The 27335-nt window shown below is 39.5% G+C and overlaps 3 protein-coding genes across 6 annotated transcripts in view; 1 reads left to right on the forward strand and 2 right to left on the reverse strand.

Moving 5' to 3' along the window:
- Window positions 1-1464: 1464 nt before the first annotated feature.
- On the reverse strand, window positions 1465-9323 carry LOC117302246 (prohibitin-2-like). Its single transcript, XM_033786096.1, has 8 exons — window positions 9113-9323; window positions 6784-6945; window positions 5818-5942; window positions 5060-5119; window positions 4460-4550; window positions 3961-4103; window positions 2651-2728; window positions 1465-2228 (listed from the first exon to the last, which is right to left on the reverse strand). The coding sequence occupies exons 1-8, from the start codon at window positions 9237-9239 to the stop codon at window positions 2112-2114; spliced, it is 903 nt and encodes a 300-aa protein (XP_033641987.1). The 5' UTR covers window positions 9240-9323; the 3' UTR covers window positions 1465-2111.
- A 5597-nt stretch (window positions 9324-14920) lies between these two features.
- Window positions 14921-24006, reverse strand: LOC117302244 (solute carrier family 35 member E2B-like). 2 transcript variants are annotated; one of them, XM_033786094.1, is made up of 8 exons: window positions 23860-24006; window positions 22046-22841; window positions 20820-20955; window positions 19383-19631; window positions 18720-18773; window positions 16788-16857; window positions 15790-15920; window positions 14921-15221 (listed from the first exon to the last, which is right to left on the reverse strand). In XM_033786094.1, exons 2-8 carry the CDS (start codon window positions 22593-22595, stop codon window positions 15014-15016), a joined length of 1398 nt encoding a protein of 465 aa, XP_033641985.1. In that variant the 5' UTR covers window positions 22596-22841; window positions 23860-24006; the 3' UTR covers window positions 14921-15013. The 2 variants fall into 2 exon arrangements, with proteins under 2 accessions (XP_033641985.1, XP_033641984.1); XM_033786093.1 differs by having other exon boundaries at window positions 22046-22880.
- LOC117302243 (protein ELYS-like) overlaps window positions 19580-27335 on the forward strand; it is a 72668-nt gene continuing 64912 nt past the window's right edge. For 2 of the 3 annotated variants that reach the window (XM_033786089.1, XM_033786091.1), the window contains exon 1: window positions 26371-26641. The gene's annotated coding sequence lies outside the window, so the exon portion shown is untranslated. Of the gene's footprint in view, window positions 19654-26370; window positions 26642-27335 lie in introns of those variants that run through there. The other variant, XM_033786090.1, reaches the window with a different exon arrangement.

Raw genomic sequence — 27335 nt, forward strand, 5'->3', positions numbered from 1 at the left:
AAACACATGTCATGACACGGCGAAACGTGCAGGAACAAGGGTGGGTTTTCCCGTTATTTTCTCCCGACTCCGATGACCGGTTGAGCCTAAATTTTCACAGGTTTGTTATTTGATATAGAAGTTGTTATACACAAAGTGTGGGCCTTGGACAATACTGTTTACCGAAAGTGTATAATGGCTTTAAGCACCGTTTGTCAGTGTTGTCCCAAGTCCTGTGAAAAAAAATCCAGTTTTTTTTACTTGGGTGCGTTTCAAACCCTCAACCATTTGCCATTCCAGAGCACGTTTCACTCCCTAGATCACTCGGCTTGCCGAGTAGCTAGAGCTCGGTTTGAATCCTATGTATCATGTGTAGGCTAAATAAACTACAGCCTTCACTCTTGGAGGGGCACGGCAATTTCCCTCTGATAAGGGGCACTTCTATGGGGCGACAAGTAAGTTTGTAATGGCACTTTGCAAAAGGCGCCACAGCAATTGCCGTGGGTTGCTTTGAGGCCTGAAACTACACGTATGAATCATTTGTTCTTGGTTTAATGCTGCAGTATATACTTGTTAATGGTTTTTAAAAAAAACTCAAGGAAACATATTTTGGTCCAATACCTAAGTTTTAAGAAAGCTTTCATGACTTTGCTCCATGGACACAGTTTGTGGTTATTTTTAGCACTTTGATGGATTGTATATTAATGTAAAAAACATCACGAACATAAAGACACAAATAATAAAGCAATGCTTATCTACCAACTGAAATTTTTAATGCATCTGTATAAAGTAGAAAATATGAACAAACTTTTCATGATGCTGGTTTGATTTTGGTTCATTAATACACAGTTGTACATATATAAATTGTATCAGTGATAGACATCAATTTGTTCAAACAAATAGAAATGGTACTTAATGATTTAATTACAGTATAGGAAATAAAATTGTCTTCACTTTATATACTCTTAATAACGATGCGTCGATTTCATTATTTTTCGGTTTTGTGATTTTGGATAAAGATTTCTGATGTGGCCCGACTCGAGCACTGGTGTTCAGATGAACTGAGTGTGGGTTCAAGTCCTAAGGCAACCGGTTAAAGGGTGGCTGCAGTGTTTTTTTTATTCATTTAAACGATTAAACATGACTTTCTAAACCTGAAATTTTTAAATGTGCAAGTATTTTAAAAATGGTTTTCAAGAGATTAGGGGAACCCACCCCGCCCCTATAGGGAGCCTTCATTTGCATAAACGTGACGTCATGTCGGTAACCCGAGCCGCCCGGCCCCCAGGCTGTGTCCATTTAGAGACGTGTGCACTGTGTGGCCTGGTACCTAGGCGCGTGTAGTTAGGGACCAGACTCTTTTTGCCGGCGATATGTTTGAATTCCCGATGTGACGTCGATGGTAGGGGGGGGGGGGGCGGTAATTACGCAAGTCAGATATGTCGGGAATAAACAAAACACATTTTATTGATGTTCAATACATATATCAGAAATAAATGACAGAAAAATAACTGGTTTATTTGAATTCACCGCAGCATCCCTTTAACTATTATTGCTTCGTCCCTCGTCGAGTTTGATTGACTTTGTATCAGAAACAACTTGTTCAGTTATTCATGAACAAATACTTAGTCTGAAATTCCATAAATAATGCCTTATTGTGACTAAAAACCGGACACAAATCACTCATATTTTCAAGTTCAAAATACACTGTAGTCAGCTTTTAATCACTCAAATATACTGCTAAATAAGCATTAATTTGTTTATTATACAAGTCAAGTCATGTGTCGATTCCAAATGGATACTAACCACTGGTTTTAAAATCTCATCGACACACTTTGATTCTCTTTTGCAAAACCAGTGGATGAGATTTAACGGTCACAGAGTAGGAGGGTTGACCGTGTACTGTGTAGATGAATTCATCACATGATATAACATATTGCAGTCTATGTAACCGTTCAAAACCACAGTGGATGATAATGAACGGTCAGACAGTAGGAGGGTTGTTAACAATAATTTCTCCTTCAAAGCTGTATCAATATTGGGCTCTTGAGGGGGTAAATCTGGATTGTTGGGTTTAATAAAGTCTATGTTAACATGCATCATTCAACGGATCAATGAATACAAGATTATGTTTACTTCTTCATGGATGCCTTTCCAAGTCTCTCTGAATCGTCGTAGAATGCTTGGTCTCCAAGATTCAACATCAGGCTGGTGGCATTCAAGTAGACGCGGTTCTGAGACCCTGCAACCTGTTTAGTGGAGAGGAATAACAGGCCTTAAATTTCAATCTTAACGGGGCAAGGCAATTTTCCTTGGAACTTACGGTTCTAGCAATGTTCTGTGCAGCTCTGATGTGTGCGTTAGGGTTGGGGGGGGGGGTTTAGGAACTTGCGGTTCTAGCAATGTTCTGTGCAGCTCTGATGTGTGCGTTAGGGTTGGAGGGGGGGGGGTTTAGGAACTTACGGTTCTAGCAATGTTCTGTGCAGCTCTGATGTGTGCGTTAGGGTTGGAGGGGGGGGTTTAGGAACTTACGGTTCTAGCAATGTTCTGTGCAGCTCTGATGTGTGCGTTAGGGTTGGAGGGGGGGGGGGGGGTTTTAGGAACTTACGGTTCTAGCAATGTTCTGTGCAGCTCTGATGTGTGCGTTGGGGGGGGGGGTTTAGGAACTTACGGTTCTAGCAATGTTCTGTGCAGCTCTGATCTTCCTCAGCTTTAGATATCCAGGGTTTGCGGCAATGGCTACACCCAAGTGAAGTTAGAGTTAAGGTCAATATACTTCAATCTAGATACAAAAAGCTCAACTCGGCAACCATGTACATGTACAACAACGCGTGAGTGTCGTGGCCGAGCGGTTAAGAGCACCGAATTCAACCTCTGGTGTTTCTGATCAGCAGAGTGTGGTTTCAAATCCCCAGCCGTGACACTCGTGTCCTTACGCAAGACACATAACCATTGCTTCGTCCTTCGGATGGGACGTAAAGCCGTTGGTCCCATGTGTTGTGTAAACGCGAGTAAAAGAACCCAGTGCACTTATCAGAAGAGAAGGGGTTTGCACCGGTGTTCCTGGCTGGATTGGCAGCATATTGCGCCACAGCACCTTGTAAACCATTACATGGTGCTTAAGGATTAGGACTTATATCTCAAAAACTCCTTGCAGTAATAATACCTGGCGCTTTGTATCCTTTGGCAAAAGGCGCGTTATAAATACGGTTATTATTATGATTATTATTAACAACGAACTGACTGTCATCAGATTACTAAAGAAGTGTTCATGTCAGTCCAACCACCACTGATCCAGCACCCTAGCCCACTGTCCCAACCCCATAAACCCCCCCAAACCCAACCCCTATGCCACATGTTGGTTATCTATCCCGGCGGTTAAATCTTCACCAGCTGGGGAGTCTATAAGCAAACGGCCCCCTCTTGTGAGGGAATAATGTCAGTCTGGGGTTACAATGCAAGACCACGGATTGGGGATGACCACCTCGCCCATAGGGGGGGTCGCTAGCGACCCTCCTTCGGGGGTCGGCGGATTCACCCACGGGTCATCCATCAAGATTACAGACTGTTCCCATGAGACGAGGCGTCTCAACATGGAATTGTGGGTTAAGGTATAGCTGTTGGTGACCAAGGTGGATGGGCGTTTCACACAGTCAGTTATCATCATATGACAATGAGTCTGAGGTGCGTTCCGATTAATTTTCTAAAGCAAGTCCTTAAGCAGGACACCTAAATATTATTGCTTTGTCCTTCATAGGTAGCTCACGTGTGTTGTGTAATGCGTGTAAATAACACTTATTGAACTCTTAAAGTACTCTTTAATACTCATTCATACTCTAAAGCATTTTCTATGCAATTGATATCAAACTTGTATGGGTCAAAGCACCTTTGAACATATTTTTTAAAGATACAGGCGCTACGTAATTTCGTTTTGATTGATTGAATGACCATCATTGCAATCCCTATACTTTAAAAGGATATCATTTCAGCAGAAGCAGCTTCTCCCTCTGCTTGGACCACCTTCTGAGCTCTCTCTTGTTTCGCCTTATCTACCATAAACTGAGCTCTCTGAGCCTCCTGTTGAGCGACCTGCTTAGCTTCAACTGCTGCTGTGTATTCCTTCCCTATAGACACACACACAAATGGCTCACAATGTTAAAAACGACCCCAGATGGAGAAAAAAAAATCAACAACATTTTTGCTTTCGGGCAATCTCTATGGTATAGTTGCCAAGACATCTGCTCTAGAATGGCAAAGGTCACGGGTTCAAACCTGACTCGAGTGATTTGCTCTCTCCAGAAGACGATCAGAGCATACTGATCAAAATGTCGAGTTGAAACCAGCGGTTCTTTTTAAAACCACCCCAACTCATTTAGAGAAATTCATTACATGGTGTTGCCGCAAACCTTTCCATATTGATTTGTCTATGCATTTGTTTTCATAGAACTCGAGAAAGTACTGAGTTATACAGTTTTCTTACCGAAACTGAGCTCTGTGATGGAGACATCATCCAAGATGAGTCCGAAGTCCTTCGCTCTTTCCGTCAACTGTCTTCGAATCAGTAAGCTCACCTGAGGTTAAAAGGCATTTTTATTGTCACAAAATCTTGATATTTGTTAGTGTAAAGAGTTTACGGAATATTGCGCTCGTTTTACAGGCCTGAGACTTCGCTCTCTTAAAGGCACTGGACATCTTTGGTAACTTTCTAAGATCAGTCTACTCAACTTGGTGTATTTCAACATATACATAAAATAACCAACCTGTGAACATTCAAACGCATGTGGTGGTGAGAAAATAATGGAAGAAAAAACAACCTTTTTCGGAAGTTGTGTGCTTTCAGATGCTTGAATTCGAGACCTCAGCTGAGGTCAGAGATGCTTCAGTGCTCCCCAGGGAGCCGAGATGGTTTGAGGAATGAATCAAGGCCCAGTGACCAGGAATAATATGAGACGCCCTTCGAGTGTGAAAAGCGCTATATAAAAACTGGTTATTATTTATATTAAGGGAATCGTCAGTTTGGGGAGATAAGTTGCTATACAAAAGTATTTCACTCTGAAGGAGTTTGAGAGGGTGCGCTCACCTGCTGTCTTTGAGTGATGAGCTGGGACGCATTAAACTTGGCGACAACGCCCTTCAGCACCTGAAACGAAAATCAAACGAAAGTGATGATGTTTTATCTGTCATTTATCTTTGCGAGAAAGAGTCAAGAAGCGTTTTGCTAATCTTGTTGGTGAAAGGTCGGGATCAACGTTACAAACTCTTTTCTCATCATGGGTCTGTAGCTAGCCTCTGTCTTTTCTAGTTATTTTCATGGTAAATGTGCCAACAGTGTGTCCGACCTGATTTTTCCTATCAGGATGTTTGAGCGTACAACCAGATTTTCTGCTTTTTCTTACCCATTTTGCTGAGACTTAAAACAAAGAGCCATTCATACGGCTCCATTTGACTTAAAACAAAGAGCCATTCATACGGCTCCATTTGACTTTTTATTGCACAAATCAACGAGATTGCTGCAACTCCTACAGGCTTCTGGAGCAAGATTGTGTGATTTACAGTGAAACTATGTCACAGTATGAAGCAGTCCTGGAAATTTATCTTCAAAAGGGCAAGAGGATTTTTTATTTGCAAAGGGCACTTCCATTGGAAAATCTTAAAGTCAATGGGAAGCTTTTGAAGGGGCACCAAGGCCAAGACCAGGGGGCAAGGGAGGCCATGGCCTGTGTGGCCTTCATGTCATTCCAAGTCTGGTATTGTGTGTGGCAGTTCAGAGCAAGAGACACCCTGGGTCTCAAGGGGGTTCAGCCAGTAAGTTTAATGGTTGTAACAATCTGCTCTTACCTCGTTGCAAATGGAAGGTAGCACCCGATCATCATAATCTGTGCCGAGCTGGCGAAGGATTTGGGGTAACTGTGTCTCCAACGGTCTGGATAGGACTCGCAGGCTTATGTTCACCATCTGCAGATCTGGAGACAAAGATTACACAGCTCTGTTTCAAATCTACATATACTTCCTATTGCTGTTTAATAAAAAGAATTAACCCTCCCACTCTTGGTACCCCATACTCTACCGGAACCTTACACATGGGTTACTGTACCGGAACCTTACACATGGGTTGCTGTACCGGAACCTTACACATGGGTTACTGTACCGGAACCTTACACATGGGTTACTGTACTGGAACCTTACACATAGGTTACTGTACCGGAACCTTACACATGGGTTACTGTACCGGAACCTTACACATGGGTTACTGTACCGGAACCTTACACATGGGTTACTGTACCGGAACCTTACACATGGGTTACTGTACCGGAACCTTACACATGGGTTACTGTACCGGAACCTTACACATGGGTTACTGTACCGAAACCTTACACATGGGTTACTGTACCGGAACCTTACACATGGGTTACTGTACCGGAACCTTACACATGGGTTACTGTACCGGAACCTTACACATGGGTTACTGTACCGGAACCTTACACATGGGTTACTGTCCATCTCTTCTTCATCCCAATATATGTTAAGCCCCTTGGTTGTAATATTTTTACAAAATGTACCTCATGCCAAAAAGACAACAATCTTGTCTACTGTCCAAGTTCTCTTGCAAAATCTCGTCAAACATTGCTACATTTTGCATCATGCTAAAATTAACCAAGGGACCCAAGTTAAGTTGCTGTCATGTGAATAGCACTTTATTGTAATGCGCTATATAATAACTAATTATTATTATTAGGAGGGGAGGGTTAATAATCTCTGAAAAAATACACAAATTTCATGTGAATACAAAACTTGTTGCTGTACCTTTGCTTCCAGTGGGAGAGGAGATTCGTCGAGGCTTGGAGCGAATATTGAATATGACTGGATATTGGAACCATGGTATCCTTAAATGAAGACCTTCCGCAAAGATATTATCTTGAACTCCGCCGAGACGACTGAAGATCACCGCTCGATGACCACCATCCACTGATATCAAAAATGATACGAAGGGGAAAAAATGAATTTTTGTTTACGTAATGGCCAGACGTTTTGACCCTAGCAGAGTCTTTCTCGAAGGCTAAATGACAACACAACACACATAAACACAGGTAACCAAGTGTAACATGAGCAGTGAAGTGGAAATACATGAATAGAGAGGGAGAGTCAGATAGCACATAAAAAGCAAGGGGTAAACAAAGAATAAAGAGACAAAGAAAGTGGGGTAGGAGGGAAGGGGCTGTTTTGACCACAAGAAGATGGAAACACAAAGGACAATATCAAAGGTGGGAAGAGGGAGAAAAGTGATTAATTAGTGACTGAGGCAGGCTAAAAGGGGGTGTAACTCAATTACCACCTGTTTCTAAATGTGTTATTTTCTAATGCCATTTTTGATGGGAAAAGGAGAAGGCAAAGGCACATGGTATGGTTATTAGTCATTTCCTTCTTGGATGTTCAGACTATGGGGTTGAATTGTCTGAAGGCGCCTTATCCACACTAATTTTTTTTTAGTATGTCAGATACATGTAACATGGGACAAGTTCACTTCCTGAAACTGCATTAAACGCAAACATGTCTACACTGACTTCTCATGTTTACTTATGTTTTCCCGACCCGCATGGTATTACAGTGTTGGGCAATTTTCCTGTGTCCTTCCCCAGATTGGCTTGTTGTGTACTTCATGCCTGGAATTTCATTGAGCAGAGGCCATTTGTCTCTGTTGCCATCGCCTTGGTCTTGGTTCCCCTTTTAACCTTTCCAATAGACCTCAAGATTTTCCATTGGAAGTGCCTTTTGCAAATTAAAAACGGCCCTGCCCTCCAAAAGATGAAACTCCTGGCCTGTGTACTTGCATGCTCCCTGATACTAATTTTTAATTTCCCATGTAACAATAATTGTTCTGTTCTCCATGCGTGCCTAGTTGCCCCCCCCCCCCCCCCCCCCCGCCACCCTGTCAGCATCTTTGTTGTACTTTTCTATTCTGTACTGTTTCTTGGTCCAGTAGGCCTATATTTCTTGCCTTGGATGGAGGAATGTAGTTATTTGTGTTGGTATTGTTTAGTAGTCCTTCTTTGTATCCAATGATTCAGAAGGACTAGGGCCAGCAGACACAAAGAAGAAGTGCTTAACACAGAGTCTTGCATTCCAATTAAATAAATCTTATTCAAGTGCAAACAATCAGATGTGGAGTGACAATAGTCCTCTATAAAGGAGAGGATGTTGGAAGATCTGGGCCACATTGAAAAGGATTAAACATTTGGCATTCTTCAAACTGCCAATGCTGTAAATAATTAAAAGGGTTAAATATTTGACACTCTTGGTTTCCTGGCCTCTTGGATGAAGGAATGCAGTTATTTGTATTACTCTCAAATTTTTTAGACTAAGTAATTGAGGGATTAAGCTTTCTCCATCACTTTTAAGCTGCTTTGTTATACAATCATAAAACAAGAAACACCACTGGCGCTGGCCTGGGGCCTGTTCATTTGGGGACTGAGGGCTTGGGTGGCAGTCTGGATCTGTGGCTGGGGAAGAAAGGTTGACCGGTTGGTGGTGACTGCATTCATTTTGTTTAAATATAAAGTTCATTTCGTTTTGGCTGAAATTAAAAAACAAGTTGAGGTTTCTTGTCATGCCTGTCTGCCTGTAGGATATTTATGTTGCATAACCAGCCAGTCGTGTCGTCGTCATCTGAACACCGCTAATTTCTACCCGACCTCAATGGCTGAAGCAAAACTTAAAGGTAATGTTACATTAAATATTTATTTGTACTTATTCAGAAATGTCACAATATTTTTAATTAAATTATGTAATTTTTACGAAAATCTTAACTTTTGTAAATTTATTTTCTTTTATTTTTATTTTTAAATTTAAGTTTTATTTAATTTGAGCCCCGACAATTTATTAAATATTTAACATGTTTAATAAGCCTGTAGTTTTGTGATAGCTTTGTTTACTTTGACGAGATAATTCCTTTTGGTAAAATTGGGTGAAAACGTGGTGGCAGGATACAGAAAACTTTCAGATTTAATAAAATCCGCTTTAAAACTAAAAGTGTCCGGAAAATGGGCAGATGGCCGGTAAGGCTGATGTAACAGCATTGGTCATTTCGCACGGATCGCAGTCGACGACAAAAAGTGTTTGATCTTAGTATTCTTACCTGTGTAAATTGATTCTCTGACTCCATATGCAAGAGCTCCTCCTGCTACAAGTAGCTTCAAACCTGTACTTAGTCCAGCGGGACCCTTCCCCATTCTTCCCATCATATCTTTAACTTGTTGGGCCATGATTTTTCCGACAAAACGGAGTCCCTTTTTCGTAACAAAATAAACTTAACCACCGGCAGCATGTGTCGCATGCAGTACGATAGTCGGTGCCCCTTCCCTTTACGAATCGGAAATGCTCAGTGTGTTCGAATGTGGGTATGGGTACAAGACTGATTGCATAAAACCGCAAATTCTCACAAATTCCCGCGAGATTTAATAGCAACCCCCCAGTAATCCACTTTTTAAAGAATTTTTTTAATCAAATTCGATCATCTCACTTGGTGTACCTGGGTTTATGCATGTTTATATATAGTGCGTACTCTAATCAAAGCATTCAATTAAATAGGTAAAAATGTACACTGACTGCAGGCCTACTTAAAATGAGATTTCCACAGGCTTGTGCCACCACTTTAAATATTTCAACTCTGAAGAATTTGTTTTGTTTGTCTGTTTGGCGGATCTTCCCTTCAAGGGAACTCGGCAGACTCCCATGTGGATAAGTTGCTAAAGGAACAGCCAATCTCTCCCATACAAACATTGGTTAAGTGTCTCTATAAAATTAATGGACCCATGAAATATGCTAATCACATTCACGCATGCGTACAGTCGACCCTGTTGGTTGGCAAACGCCATAGAGTTGTGCACTAAGCAGACGCGCAATCGCATCTGCGTCACGCACCCATTAGCCGTGTACATAACAGCGCGATGTTCCCTCATTTTGCCAACAAAAACGTTAGTGCGCACGTACATATTTCATGGGGTCCATTGCTCAAATCATAGATTAAGGACAGAGACTGTCCTTAATCTATATATGCCCAAATCATACCTCCATGCTCAAATCAAGAAATTGTGAATTAGCTGCAAGATAATACTTATTCTTTATCTTTATTGGTGAGAGTCGAACCCACAACCTTGTGATTGCAAGTCCTGTAGTCCACTGGGCCCCCCTGAAATTATTGGTATTATAATGTAATAATTTATTGTAATGTAATGTAATGGAATGAATGTCCTTATCAGTGAGCCTGCGTGGTATATAAGTTATCACAAAAGCGCGAGTGGAATACAGAAAAATATAGTGCTTCTGCGTCCCATATCCAACGGGGCCGGCCGAAGGACGAGTTGGATATGGGACGCAGATGCGCTATATTTTCCGTATTTCCCTGAGTGCGCGTGTGATAACGTATTTTATCTTCAAGCAAACTTGGCGCGTGACTTGGAACACACAAGACGCATGGTAGTGATATTAGCCGTGCAATATAGGTTTTTATCGCCACTCCATTCTGCCAATCTGATTGGAGGATTAGCGCGTACTTGAAGATAAATAGCTATTAAATGCACCACCCGCATACAGCTAAAAGTTTAATGTTTCAGTGTGTGGTTCGAATCCCACTCTGGTTGCTCACAATGAGCAAGATTCTCTATCACGATTGCTTTGCCCTTCGGATGAGACGTAAAAGGCGTAGGTCCAATTTACTTGGATGTAGGATATGATGTATCAATTATGGTAAAAATACCATAAGGCCAAATAAAAAAAAATACCAGTTGATCGTCCCCGTTTTTTTTTTTTTTTTTTTTTTTCAATCCATCTTTTCAAAGGACTGGCCTAGGAGCTTTTCCCGAATCTAACTTGATGCTCTCGAACACTTGTAACCATCTGTTTCATAAAACAATATTAGTGAATGCCTACCAGAAAATTGTTATCCGACCCTGTTAGTGTTAGTGTTAACACAGGTCCTGACAGAGATCTTGAAAAAAAAATAGTAAATAGTAAGGCCCTCATCCTCCTCTTTTTAGAAAAATCCGGACGATCGTTTGGTATTTTTTTTTATTTGGCCTAAAGGGTTAATTACGTTTTTACATGCTAAAACTGAGACTAATACTCAACTGACACACACAAAATTATCTCAACTTCACATTCAGAGGTATTTATTAAAGCATATTTTATATGCAAAGTACACTTACAGTGTAAGATTGAGTTATATTAAGTATTGTTTTAATGGAAAAAGGTTCTTTCATAAAAATATTTAATCAAACAACCTGCATACCCTCCCGCCCGCCCCCCCCCCCCCCCCCACAGAAAAAAAAAATCAAAAAGAAATCACAATCAATCAAAAGTAATCAATACTAGTTTCTAAATCAAAACAATGATTTCTAAAATCAACCACTTACACGGTCGTTTATTTTTTTGTAGAGAATGAGGCCATTGGATTAAACTACCATGCATATTCAACGTGATTTTCAGGATAATCAAACGACAACTGAATACCAGTACCAAGCAATATGCAAAAATTTCATGCTAAGCAAATATTTGCGCTTAGCAGCTCTATGAAATTGGGCCCAGGCTTTGTGGCTCTTTTATAAACATGTAATGTCACATGGTTGTCACTGAAAAAGTAGGAAATTAGAATGAACATGATCTTCCACAAATTAAAGACATACTTTATTCCTCTAAAGAGCAAAAATAACAAACTAAAATAAAATTATCCTCGCATTTTGGACGAGCACACAAAAAAAACAATGAAACAAGCACCGATTTTATTTTCATACTAACAGGAAAAGTACACAGATTTATGCGACATGACATTTGTAAAAATTCTAAAATTTATAATAATTTAAAGTAAATTTCCCTTCAATGCTGCATGATTGTAAATTTGACAGTTTTAATAAAACTCATGAGATGGTACATGAATCTTTTCTTGCTATTCATTTTTAAATAAAATAAATATAGCTTAAAGCTTACCTCTGCAAAAAATGTGAATGAAGAGTTTTTATCTATGACATGATTTGGTTGTTTCAGGATTTTTTCGTTTGGTGTTTATTTTTCAACTAAACACTCATAAAAAAATCTTTATATGATTTTATTTTTGGTTGAAAGCAAAGAGTTATCACAGCAAATTATAATTTTCCAAATGAGTCTGTAAAGAGAACAATGGACCGATCCGGCCTGGCAATCAAACTGGGCACGTTCACCCATTTGACCAATCACAGCAATGATTGTGGTCAGACAAAGTCGGTCATGCGTGCGCGTATATTTGGCACGCGCGGCAGAATCGTGCAGAATGTCATTGGGAGTGCTCGTACACGTGTCTTGCTCACGTGCGCGGTGGGCTGAGCTTAGTGGAAAGTCGGATCGGTCCATTAAAAGGTCCTGATAGAGATATTTGGAAATCAACCACAGAGTCCCCAGACATGGAAACTTAAAAAGTGGGTCTAAAAAGTACAGTTTCATTAATTAGCATTCATAAATACCTCGGACAATTTTGCTATTCCTATTGATGGAGAGCGCGTCACGTGGGTGTGTATAAACCTTTATGACCAGTAAAAAGTGTTGAAACATGGGCGTGACACGCGATCTTGCACCTGTTCTTTTAGGACAGTTTCTTCATTCCTATTGGTCGAGAGCAACGGCTGACACAGTTGTGCCACATCACGCGCACATCATTCCCTTATAAGGAGTTGTTTACCTGAGGGCGACGGAGGGCTTTACCATTTCATAGCTGGAGGGGTGTTGTTTTGAAAGAAATCATTGAACAATTATAATTTTTGGTACATTTATTTTACTTTTTGACCAAAAAGTGTTGATGTTTTTGACCGAAAAGGTATCTATGAAAGGGAATCACAGTGTGTTGAATCGGTTTCCAACTAGTGGTTTAAACCACTAGTTGACAACCTCTTTACCACACATCGATTCCCTTATGTAAAGTAAAGTCAATTAACTTTTGTCATATGTGCTTGCCAGATGGCTCGAATGTTACACTGGTCCACAGGCCCAATGCCCATGATCTTACCATGAGGCCAGTAAACTTATGAACGGACAAGTTTGTGGTCTTGTGTTTTTCAATTAAATATAAATACTTTGTAATGTCTTGAACAGAAACAAACTTTGCATTTTGACTTTCGAGTCTGAAACCAAAATCTTTTAAATCAATTGAGTAATGAAGTTAACTTAACCAAAGAGACAAATGATGAAATTGTTCTTTTACATGCCAATATGCAATTATTGTATTGTTTAAGTAAAAACATGAAATTACATGTCAGCAGGAATCAGGCATTTTTTCTCACCCTGTATTTAAACTTGATAACTGAACTTTGAGACTAAAATTAATCAAAATCTTCCATAATTGGCAAGAAAATCTGCTCAGTATTAAAAGAATTTTAATGTCCAGCTGACTGGTTTTGGAATAAAGCCCTGAGATGCTTTAAAGGCAGTTGACACTATTGGTAATTACTCAAAATAATAATTAGCATCAAACCTTACTTGGTAGTGAGTAATGGGGAGAGGTTGGCAGAATACAAAATTGTGAGGAACGGCTCCCTCTGAAGTGGAGTAGTTTTTAAGAAAGAAGTTATTTTCCACGAATTTGATTTTGAGAACTCAAGTTTAGAATTTGAGGTCTCGAAATCAACCATCTAAACGCACACAACTTCGTGTGACAAGGGTGTTTTTTTTCTTTCATATTTATCTCGCAACTCCGATGACCAAACGAGCTCAAATTTTCACAGGTTTGTTATTTTATGCATATGTTGAGGTACATCAAGTGAGAAGACTGGTCTTTGACATTTACCAATAGTGTCCACTGGCTTTAAATTGTTTAGATGTTAAAGATTAGTACGATAGATATAACATATTATAAGTTATCAAAAAAGCGCGAGTGGAATACGGAAAAAATATAGCGCTTCTGCGTCCCATTTTCAACTCGACCTTCGGCCTCTTTATGGGACACAGACGCACCAAGTTTTTTTTGTATTCCACTCGCGCATGTTATAACAAATTTATCTTCCAGTCTCGCGTGAAACACGCAAAGTTTAAAATTTAAGAACGGTATTTCGCGACAAACAGCATGCTCCCACACAAAGTTTAGAATTCAATTTTTGCACTGTCTGTATACGGAGCGTGACGCACTCACAATACGCACTGTGCAATCAAAACACTGGAAGTAGTATGTAGGTTTTTATACCACCCTCCAGTTCAACATCTGATTGGTGGATAGCGCGTACCTGAAGATAATATAAGTTACCACACAAGCGCGAGTGGAATACGGAAAAATATAGCGCTTCTGCGTCCCATATCCAACGAGGCCGTGCAATATAGGTTTTTATCACCACTCCGTTCTGCGAATCTGATTGGAGGATTAGCGCGTTCTTGAAGATAAAAAAAAAAAACACGATAGTGGTAGCACTTTTAACTTTATATAACTAATCAAACATAAAACTCTGTAAGAGCCTGTAGTAGCAACAACTATTTCATATTTTAGTTAACTTGCATCAGGGGCCATGTGTTTTGCCCATACAGCGACGTGTATATTCAATACTCCTCTCCTTTTTAACGGTTTGTTATATAAAATAATTTGCTACATGATATAGAAGTAGTGTAGACATATAGTAAACTTGAGTTAAAGGTACATATGGTCACATATTGATTGTTATCAACATAGTGCTGATTTACTATAGTCAAAATTATAATAAAGAAACAATAAAAGTCATATGTGAACGTTTCAGCTGAATTAAGCGTCTACTTGCTGATCAAACTGCAACGAACTCTCAAGGTCGTTTCATTAAGAATGTCATGTCCATCCACATTTAGCAAGGTTACAGCGGGAACCAACCGCATCATCTCTGGCCGCAACATTCACAAACGGACACCCGACCCACAGAAATCTTGGGGTGTCTATACAAAAGTGAACCCAAAATAGCAACACTATAGTCTGAGGAATCTAATTTGAGTGTTTACTTACGACCAATCAAGTCAGTGTACCAAACATTATTAAAACTCTACCTCCTCCCAAATGGACCAATCAGACGGGTGGATTCGGTGATTTTTTAACCTCCCTCGTCATCGCTTCGTTCGAACTGTTCTGTTGTTCATGCTCACGAGCTCGGTTATAAAGGAAGACCCCTAGAACGACGACGGCCGTGCCGATACCGCTGAGTAACGTCACCTGATTATTGAAGACTATAACGGACAGCCATATTAACAGCGCCCTCTTTGCTGTGTTGGCAACACTGTCAAAAAACAAACAAACAAACACACTTATTTCTTATCGCTTTGCACAGGTTTACTATTAACAATGGACACTATGTCAAGTGCTTGATGATAGGGTTATTGTAAATGCACTATATAAGAACTACATGAAGCTACTAATATTATTATTGTACAGCGCCAGGTATTCACCGAAATTGACACTCATTGTCGCATAAAACCCATGGCCACTATTCCATTTATTGCATACTTGAGCCATCTCAGCTCCCTGGGGAATACAGCCCAAATATTTACATTCATCTCTGCCCTCACAGGTACGCATTTACTCTTTGGTGACGAGAAGCAATTATAGCTATGTGTTTTGCTCAACGACAATAGTGTCATGACATGGATTCAAACCCACACCCTGATTACTCGGCAAACAGAACATGAGATTGTTACTTTGCCTTTGAAAAAGATCATCAATCATTTTTAAAGTGTTACACCAAGATTTCAGATATACAGATTTGCTCGCTGTCTTCCACTGTCTCATGATTTGTTTTCTTTGTCTTAGAGCTACGATCTGAGTTAGTTTTGGAGACAGTTTCTTACCTGTGTGTCACTGGTGAGATTCGACCCATGAGTGCATACGCTGTTATACTTTGTAGATGAAAAAATAAACCGTTCAGTCCTAACGCTAACACTAAGATTTGGTCTGGAAGCCCTTCTTTAAATGGATTATCCTGTAGAAAAAAGAAACACATTTATTAGTACTAGTTGATAAATTTCATAGCCAGAAATGGAGTTATACTATTTTTCAGAGGGCAAGTCCTTTTTTATATTTTTCCAAAGGGCACTTCTAGGGGGAATTTTACAAGAGGTATCGAGGCCAAGTAGGGCACTTAATTATTTTGATTAAAGCTTTTAATCAGGTCTTCCTTCAGCTGCCCCACGCATCTGGAACATATAATCTTAGATCTTGTCTTTGTTCCATAAAATTCAAATCTCTTCTCAAAACTTATCTTGTGTCACAGGTTTTCAAGGACGAATTTAGTTGTGTTGTTTTTTTCTTTTGTTTGTTTTTGGTTTCACTGCGCATTGAACACCCAGCAAGGTGCGCATTACAAGTCTATATTAATATCAAAGCTTTGCCATACAGGCGCGTCACGTAGTATTGATACTCTACGTCCACAGCTGCCATAGAGGACGTCTACAGCAGACACAGACAACAATTGAGCTCAGCATTCTCTGTGTTCTATTTCCTCAAAGTTAACGCATGAATTTAGGTGGAAATAATGACACCAAATTTGAAATTTCCCATACGACTAGTGCAGTATCTTGCCGCCCAGAAAGGCCATGGAATGTACACAGTCACTCTTTTTGTGAACAAAGGTCCATATAATGGAGCCTTTAAGAACCACATTATAATAATAATAATGGACACTTAATAAAGCGCCGGTATCCGCCGCAAGCTGCGCTCATGGCGCTACTCTACTAAAGAACAACTATTAAGCAAAGAAAGTAGCAACCAAAAAAATAAGAAAATAAACTTAACAAAAAGCTTCTGTATGAAAATGAGTTATAAACGCGCGTTTGTTTTAAGTACTTACTAGGAAATACCACGATGGTAAAAGTAAAACCACTGCAGCTGTACTTGTATAAAACTGGAGCTCAGGAGGACTATGTCAGAAAGAGAAATAAAACAACACTTTATTTTTTTAAGTAACCATCAACTCAACATGAACAAGAGTGTTACATTACCAAACAATGTCTGCATTGTTCAACGATATGCAGTGTGAATTAAAGACAGTGGACACTATTGGTAATTATCAATATATCTCAACATATGCATAAAAAAAAACACCTCTGAAAATTTGAGCTCAATTGGTCGTTGCAGTTGCGAGATATATTGGAAGAAGAAACACCATCGTCACACCAAGTTGTGTGCTTTCAGATGCTTGATTTCGAGACCTCAAATTCTAAATCTGAGGTCTCAAAATCAAATTTGTGGAAAATTACTTCTTTCTCGAAAACTACGAGTGAGCCAATGTTTTATAACATCAACCTCTCCCGATTACTCATTACCAAGTAAGGTTTTATGCCAACAATTATTTTGAGTGACTACCGATAGTGTCCACTGCCTTTAACAGTGCGGAAAACAACCGTTTTGAAAGGCAAAGTACACCATTGGTGTTTGGAACTGTTTGACTGTTTTAATCTTATATAAATATAGATACATAAATATAGATACATAGATACATAAAAATAACTTATGGGAAATTTCATACCAAGAGGTCGTTGCGTTTTTGAGATGTTGCCGAGAATCCAGAGCGATTATCAGGCCTGGAATTACACGGCGGCCACTACGGCCATGGCCGTCGATGCCCTTCCAACTGGCCGTGATGCCCTTCAAAAATTTCCGCTTTTCACGGCCATAATTGCCGTGCCTTTTTTTTCCTTTTGGCCGTCGTGCCCTTTTTTTTCTTCTTAAAAAAAAAGGGCCATCGTGCCTTTATTTTCATTAAAAAAAAAACAAATATTTACGTGTTTAGTATTCGTCCAACGAAACTTCGCTTGTGAAGTGTAAAAAAATATAATCCAATGCAATCAGGTCAAGAGTCATCATCGTACAAACAACGAGTAGCCCAACTTGTTATTCCCATCGTGACATCCGTTGCAAACACGTACACATGTACATGCGATTAGCCCGACCATCTGACGTCCCATTTTCACAGGGGACCCGTCTATTACATGAATCATTGAACGATAGCTGGCGCTGTTGTTTATCGACCGCCCTCTGCTGGTGGCATTGTTACACCGCGTGATCTGAAAAATTTGTTTAGTTACTATCGCTTGCAAAAACTTTTCAGGTCAACTATATAACTTCATAATAGAATTTTTTTTTTTTTTTTAGTAGGCCTAAAATAAAAGTTCATCAATTCAATGTAATGCCAATCAGGTCAAGTTTGCTTATGATGAATAAGGTATGATTTATTAATATCCTTCTTCATGTGAACTGGTCAAATTTTATTTTAACTGATTTTAAAGCTGCTGCTTTATTAATTTCTTTTTGTTTGGGGGGGGGGTAAGTATTTTTATATTTTTTAATAATACAAATATTGTTTTAAAACTAAATGGTACAGTTTGCTCATGAATAAGATATGATTTATCAATATCCTTATTCATGTGAACTGTTTAATTGGGTTTACCACCCGTAGGGGTCCCCCAGTCAAATTTCCTTTTGGGCCTTGATGCCTTTTTTATTTTCACTGTTTTGGCCTTGGTGCCCTTTCTACTGGCCTTGGTGCTCTTCAAACTTTGGCCTGCTCCAAGGCCAAAGTGGCCTGCCCTAAACAAATTGTAATTCCAGGCCTGGATTATGTCCATGCAGGAAGAATAATCCATGTCTGAAATACACAATCTGAGAGGCGTTACTCTCAGAAAATTTTGGGGGATAACAACTGCTTCCATAACCACATTACCAGTACACTGCTGAAGCATTAAAGCACCTTACTACATGTTTTTTTTAGTATTGTTCTTACCTATATCTGTGTGAAGATCCACTTAAAAGCTTTTTGGAAAATACATTTTGTAGACTGTGGAAAAAGAAAAGAAGAAAATTTAACACTGGAAAATATATCTTGAACTGAAGCTCACGCAAGAGAAAAAAAGAAAAGCAAGGCACAAAACTTTGACCACTGTTTACAGTTTTCAACGGCACCAAAAAAAAAGACGAAAAAAGAGAAAACTTGCAGATCAGCTGAAAATTTGCATGACTGGTTATTACAAAAAGTAATGTATCAAGTAATAAACCACAAGGGAAACTGACTGGGTAAGTTTGAAACAGTTTTAGGTTTAAAACAAAGAAAAATTGACAGGACCAGGACTTGAACCAATGATTAATGTACCTGCGCTCAACAAACTGAGCAATCCAGCCCCAAGATAGCTCTCCATATTAGTCAAAATCTTTATTTGGAGGGTAGGGGGTGGGGGGGGTTAGGGGGTGGGGGGTTAGGGGGCCAATCAGAAGCAATATAACCATTAACTGTTGGTACAACCTGGGAAGCGGCAACCCCGAACATAGGGCTGGAACGCTCAGTTGGTAGAGCGCTTGCACAATATTCCGGAGGTCGTTGGTTCAAATCCCGTTCCAGTAAAGTTTTCTTTGTTCAAAACTTAAAACTATCAATAACTGATGTACTCACCAGTCAACAAAGTTGGTTGCTATGGCCGCCGAAAAACCAATGGCAGTGAAGCTGAGCTCGTAACAGCTGGTCAGGGCCAATCCCCCCATGACTGGGACTAATGCCAAATTAACCCACAAACCCGTCTTTTCCCGCAGCATGATCCGCGCTATGATGACAGTGAAGAGTGGAGCGGAGCTTTTTATCGTTTCGGTGAAGGACACCGCGATATGCTTGAGACTCACAAGACCTAGGATCACGGTGGAGAACCTTCGAAGGAGAAAGTACAACGGTAATTTAAATGGATTGTCCTGTAAAAGAAAGAAACACATACACTTAGCCTGCATACATTAATTGTATTCTCAGGAATGGAATTAATAATAATAATATAGAAGTCTTATATAGCGCACGTATCTACCAACAAGCTACTCAAGGGAATGATAGATTTCAGAAAGATAGGTTATATTGCAGTGATGAATTCCGAGACCCAATTATTTAGCACCTTATAAGGGTTTATAAGGTGCTACGGCCCATACAGCAGCCGCAGCCAGGAACACTGGGGCGAACCCCTTCTCTTTTCGATAAGTGCAAGGGGTGCTTTTACATGCGTTACACAACACATGGGACCAACGGCTTTACGTCCCATCCGAAGGATGAAGCAATAGTTAAGTGTCTTGCTTAAGGACACAAGTGTCACGGCTGGGGATTCGAACCCACGCTCTGCTGATTAGAAACACCAGACTTTGAATTCTGTGCTCTAAACCGCTCGACCATGACACTTATTTTTGAAAAGGCAAGATTATTCCATTTTGCAAAGGGAACTTCTATCGCAGTTTTTTGAAGTCGCAGTTGATAACTTTCATTTTCGGAAATGGAATTATATTATATTATTTTTTGAGAGGGCAAGGCTATTACATTTTGCAAAGGGTACTTCTATGGGAGTTTTTGAAGAGGCAGCGAGGCGAAGAGTTAACTAGAGAATTGCCAAACAGACACGTCATACGCTATACTCGTATGTCCACAGGTGCCATAGAGGGCGCCACAGCAGTAGAACGGTAATTTGCACATTTAAAGCATCTCAAAACTCCTTCAGATTGTATAATAATTTTGGTTTTTACCCATACACCGATGTGTGTTAGCACTGTATACTCAGTACTTTCCCCGAGTCCCCTGAAAAAATATCACAGGCATATTACTCGGGTAGGATTCAGATCAACGACCTTTGCAATTCTAGAGCAGTGTCTTACCAACTAGACTACCGAGGTTGCCCGGTAGCTAGAGGCAGTTCGAATACTATGTTTTGGCAGCGGGTACCGCAACGACATAAGAGATGTTACTCGGGTTCGAATCCCTCCCGAGTAAACATGCCTGTGATTTTTTTTCACAGGACTCTGGAAAGAGTATACAGTGCTAACACACATCGGTGTATGGGTAACAAACCAAAATTAAATTACTGACCTCATGATACCCAGTATCACCATGTTCCATAGAAACCCTTTGGGTCGTTCATCTTGGCTCTGATGACGGTACAGACAACAGGGTACGTACATCTTGAAGAAACCACAGACAGTAGTCACAAGCATCTGGGTTGAACCTGCAATGCAAGCAACCAATATTATCACTTGCAGCATTCTCCTTTGGTAGAATTGTCAAAGACCAGTATCCTCACTTGGTGTAACCCAACGCATCAAATAACAAGATCTGTGAAAAATTTGACTGAACTGGTCATCAAAGTTGCAAGTGAGTAATTAAGAATTGTTGCACAAACTTGTGTGCTTTTCAGATGCCTAATATAAAACAGGCTTCAGGACTGAAGTCATTAAATATTTGAGGGAGGAAATTCCTCTTTCTCAAAAACTACATAACTTCAGAGGGAGCCGTTTCTCCCAATGTTTAATATTATCAACAGCTCTCCACTGCTTGTAACCAATTAAGTATTTATACTAAAACAATTATTTTGAGTAATTCAGTGCCTTTCAAACAGTGGTCCTCTGGCCAAATGCCAGCTTAAATACCTGAGGACCAGTACAAAAAATCATTGAGTGCGCAAGCGCATGCATGGCTTTGAATGGTTGCGACTCCGACACAAGTTACAACTATCTTTATATTCCAAGGATACTTTGCGGCGAACTGTTTGCCGCAGGCGCAATATAGTAAAATTCACGCTGAAAGGATTGATGGATTGTTTCGCTCGATGTCTGATTGTATTTGGTAGGCGTTTTATTTTACAGAAAATTAGCTGGGACTAACTACTTCAGCTATATATAGGATCATAATTAGCTGCACTACTGCGGAGTCAGTTCTTGAATTGGTCTCAACATTTCCACTAGCTTGCTCTAGTTATCGTCAGTAACTTATATTGGCGTGAATAGTCGTGAGCGACAGAATTGGTTCACCGAGCAGGAAGTGGCTTCTTTTTTTGAAGTAATCCTATATAGGATCGCAATTAGCTGCACTTCTGCGGAGTCAGTTCTTGAATTGGTCTCAACATTTCGACTAGCTTGCTCTAGTTATCGTCAGTAACTTATATTCTTGTTTTTGAAGTAATCCAATCGTGGTGGTATGATTACCCGAGTATTGAAAAACGGTAGTCGCAACTCGAATAAGCAATCAATAGTTGCTAAAGACATTCGTCGCACTCATCGCCCAGGCCTAATATCAATGTATAGTCCTTGCATACTAACCAAGCATTCCAGGTTCTCCACCAAGTGTACTAAGTATATATTTGTTCAGGAATAGCGTACAAAAGCTAAAGAAATACCAGAGTACGAGATACGCCAGTGCCCTGTAGGTCAACAAATTGTCTTGTCTGGAGTTGTTTCTTTTTATCCTTAATCGAGGCCTCGGCTTTTTGTAAGAGTGCATGCTACTGTTGAGGTTCTGTGGATGTGTCCGCCGTGGCGATGACGGCACCTGGTGGTTAGAGCTCGAACTGGTCAGAGAGGGTGACGGCGGAGGCGTGCTCGATGAAATCCGACGCGGAGAGCTGACTTTGTCGTTAAGATCTGCGCTTCCGGTCTGGTGGATCGCAGAAGCTGTTGACGCCGCGGCAGCACTGCTGGCTGCGATCGCTGGGGATCCGTTCCCAGATGAGTACCTAGTCCGCACAACAACATTCTCCAAAGGATGTGGTCGGTGCCTTGTTTCAGCGTCAAGACCGTAGGTAGCAGATTGTTGGTTAGGTAGTACCTCTACGCTACCCTCAATCCCGACTGCTGTATATTCAGTCGCCATGATGACTTAAAAAATAGTGAAGCTTCTAAATGCTAGGATTTATTTCTACAGATCCCTCTATACCCTAGAGTTTTGCAGTTTAAGTCTTAGGCATATCCTTAAATCCAAGTTTTCCCTGTCCTGGGATTGGATGGGAAAAGCTGCTTCTTTCTGGAAAATCAGGTTCGGACAGGGAAGTCGGAGTTCATCTGTTGCTTCTGTTGTACTAGCCATGGATGGGAAACATCACAGTACGGGCGTTCCAGTCTATCAAAGACATTTGATGAATCGATTAGCTTATCAAACCTGTATTGTATGGAAACATTCAAATGCATAAATTATTATTATCATTCATTCTTATTTTATCTTTCTGGCAATGAAGCTAAAAATGCCTCATTCATAAGTGAACTTATATCACAGTAGCTTGCAAACAAGTGCTTGCTATGATCATAGAGTATCTGTCCTTACTCTATGCTATGATTATGACATGAACCAGAAACACTGCGGTTAACCCCTATTCTCCCACCATCCATTTAAAAGTAAGTGTTCAGGGTTCTTTTATGTGAATTACATCGATAAATACTACACTCTACTAATGTTATAGAAGTTCAAGTACATGTTTTAAAGATGCTTTAATTTATAGTGATTACCATAAAAAGATGCTTTAATTTTCGTGGTGTATTATTTAAACTATGATTTGTAGACCATGTTTTTATGATTCTATAATTTTCATGGTTAATAAACAATGACTGTTTTGAAAGGTCGGTGGTTAATTGTAATGGGATGATGGTTTGTAAAACATATGGTTTTAAACTTTCAGGTTTTATGAATTATGATGCTTCAAAGTTTTCGTGGTTTTAATGTATAAAGTTAGTTATAAACCATCTGGTTTTCTTTTTTAATAGCTCAATGACCATGGATGATGGTTTTATGATCTATATTTTGTTAAAAATTCAAATCAATGTTTTATAATAATTCATAATTTATCAACTTTGATTTGAACGTACTTAATATTCATTTGTTTACAAATTATTTATTATTGTTAAACATTCATGTGTTCATTTTATTTAAAAAGCACAAAACATTTACTTTCTTGGTTAGGCAAAACACACAAAAAGTAATTTTGACGGCATTTATACATCATCACTTTCTAATTTGATTTCATAATTTACATCAATAAAAATCGTTACAAACAAACCGTAGTAAAAAAACATGTCAACAAACAATACACAAAACAAATGCATTAATAAAAGACGTAAAACAGAAAATGAAACCAAAAACCTACCGTTCATAAAGGGCCGCAAATTACGTACTTCGTTGACATAATCAATATAAATGGAGGGAAACAGTGATCAATCATGGAGGTAAAACAAATAAACCGTGGATAAATTCACGCCACAAGACGAGAGCCGCGAGACCAGCAGTCAGGTGGTGCAGATGTCAGCAATTTCCTGACACTACAAGATGGTACCCGTGCCTTGGTTTGATGATTGAATTTGAGAGAACGAAACCAGCGGATATTTATACGACGTACACGTGTCCCCTGCCTACATACCAAAGCCAAGCCAAAGACGGTCGGGGTCGCGACTAGATTGCGGCTATGGCTGTTTCTAAGGACAGCTTTTGAAGACGAAATGAGTGGCCATGCTTTTCCAAAGATGCTATGTCAGATTTGTGGCCGATTTTACCCAAAATTTTTGATTTAAAATTCAATAGGTGTTTTGATGGGGGTCGAGAAAGTTACAAGCTTTCATTTGAGCCATTGCTCGAAAAAGTCCGCCGATTAGTAGCAGTGAAATAAAGTGTTCAAAATTAGTTTTTGTGACCAATTCTTATGTGTTTTATAAGAAACGTTTTAAATTTTTGTCATGGTTCCTGACCATTAAAAGTAAACGTTCAACCTTTTTTCGTTTGAGCGGGTGATACGCTTTGAAATACCATTTCAAGAATGTTGTGAGCCAAAAATCTGACATAACATCTTAATAATTTTATGAGAACAGCAGAAAAGCAGATTTTATATTTTCTTATATGAGCTTTTTTTTATGTTCTGCTACCAGCTGAATAGCAGATTTAATGGTTTCTGAAAATGCCTTTTCTACTTTTCTACTGTTTTTTTTTTACCAAAAAAGCAGGGGTTACTTTATTGGATACTTTATTTATCCCACCCCTGTTCTTGACCGCGGTGTGATGAAGCCACACAGCCGTTCAGGTGAAATTTTGTAAGCGGACGGACCGGTCCGATCTTTTCTCTAGTTTGCTTTCTAAGGGCCTCCCGATTCGGCTCAGGCTACGATTGGCTAGGCTAGCTTTTTGTTATAAAAAAAAATACCGATGCCGGTTTGGGCCAATATTAGTACTTTTGCCTTTTTCCTTGGTGTCAGGACACTTCGTACCTTTGCCACTTCGTACCCTGGACACTTTGTACCTTTTGAAGGTACGAAGTGTCTTTGGATGGACACTTCGTACCTTGGACACTTCGTACCTTCCCTTGAGACACTTCGTACCTTCCCGTGAGACACTTCGTACCTTCAAGGAAACAACAATTATTTCTAATATCAAATTAATAAATCAATATTTCAAATAAATAAATCATAATACCGACTGAAAGCATGTAACTTAAGAACAACTTAAAAACACTTACAAGAAACACCCAAACACTTCACAACCCCAAGGATATTCCACAAATATATTTAACAGAATCATTATTTTTAATGAACTTCACTTTACAGTCCATATCAAATAAATAAATCATAATAAAAATCACAGTAATAAAAATCATAGTAAAACACGTTTTAAAAATAAATACTTTTAACTTAAAAACTGGTATTCCATCTTTTCCTATATATCCGGAAACATCGGATGACGTAATGTACACCGGGCCTCAAAAAATTCCAGCGGAGCGGCGCCCTCTATGGGATGGCTGACTTGAACGAATGGCTGATCCGCACGAATGTTAAAATATTAAATTATGATATTTTAAACTTCACACTGACAAGGACTTTCACATTATTTTTAGACATTAATAACAATTCATGAGGTATTCAGTTATATACTTTTATAATTTTACTGAAGGTACGAAGTGACTCGGCTGACGGTACGAAGTGACTTATCTGATGGTCACTTCGTACCCCGCCCACGGTACGAAGCGACCAATTTGGGTACGGTACGAAGTGTCCCGAAGGTACGAAGTGTCCAGGGTACGAAGTGGCAAAGGTACGAAGTGTCCGACATCCTTTTCCCATGATGTCCGGTCCCAGCATAAAGATCGCGTTTTGTTCTATTTGCAAGTGGGGGGGGGGGGGGGGGGGGGGGCTAAACAGAGGAATGAATATGAAACTATGATGAGAAATACTGAGAAATTGATTGGTTAAGTTATTGACGAAGTTAACAGACTGTGGCTGTGGGTGACAAGACAGTATGGGATGTCAAGCGACGGGGCGGGGGGGGGGGAATCAAGTCTTACACAAAATATTTTGGGATGGTGTGAACATAAAACGATGAGATTACTGTTGGTCTTTCTCATTTTATTCATGATTGAAAACATTCAGTCGGGTTCTCCAAATGCGATAAATGACATTAAAAAAGAAGTTGTAAAAATATGATGATTTTTTGTTTAATGTAAATTAGTTTTGTTTTCTTCTTGTCCTAAAACAAGTCCAATTTATTCCACCTCCATAGTCAAACCACTCCATGGTAAAACCAACTTAGTCAATAATATTGTAAGTGAAAATTATAGAATAGAAGAAGGGTGATTGAGGGCGCTATTTAATTTTACTGTTTCGTGTATGGTGTTTTTTTATTTTATATTTTATGTAGAACAATTATTTCCTTCCTGTCTAAAAACTCAAAATTTAACACACAAAATACGAACACGAAAACAAGTTAAGGGGTTCATTCTCTCAAACGAAAAGCTTATGGGATTGATTTGCTGTGCGATACTTCTTGACAATAAAGTTATATTATTTTTTAAGATCGAGCAGTAGCCATAAAACAGTCGTATACAAACGATGGCGGATTGTTGAAAAAAGGTGTACGAACACGAGAATTATTTTCGCGCAAATAATTCGGTAAGATCTAGAGACAATTGCTATCCTGTAATATAACATGTGACAATTTAGATGATCCTTTAGTGTGGTGAGATGAGATGTAACTTATATTTTGAAAAAAACATGGTTTACAACAAAGCTTTGGGATACTTTGCAATCTCCGAGCTGCGTTGTGTTGTGTATTAAGTTTTTTACACGTGTGTATAGCGATACATCTGATATTTCCGACACCACAAAACAAATTGTGACTTGCTTGCTTTTTAGGTAGTTTATTATCATTTTACTTTCACATTACTATTTACTTATGTAACTTAACCAACAGGCTGCAAAATGTTGAATTGGTCTATTGAAATCTCATCTGTTTATATTTAATTTAAAGTCTGGTGTTTATAATAACTTTCATGCATGACATTCTTTACACTTACAAATACACGGTGCGTTCGTTTAGCTTCCCTGGGTCGACCCGGTCTGTCCCGGTACGTTCGAATAGCCTGGTCCTGTCCCGGTACGTTCGAATAGCCTGGTCAGCCCCCAGTGCCCTGCTTGTGGAGTGGGTCATTTGGTTGGGCAAACGGACAGCGCACACCCGCGCACTGCTGCACTGTCTCGTAACACCCGTTGGCTGAATAAATAAATCTAATTCTTATTCTAGTTCTATATAAAATTCAGGTGGCAAGAATCAGCTTCACAGACTACTAACTGAACCCTTGTTTCT

The sequence above is a fragment of the Asterias rubens genome, chromosome 18 (assembly GCF_902459465.1).
Source record: "Asterias rubens chromosome 18, eAstRub1.3, whole genome shotgun sequence".
Taxonomy (NCBI): domain Eukaryota; kingdom Metazoa; phylum Echinodermata; class Asteroidea; order Forcipulatida; family Asteriidae; genus Asterias; species Asterias rubens.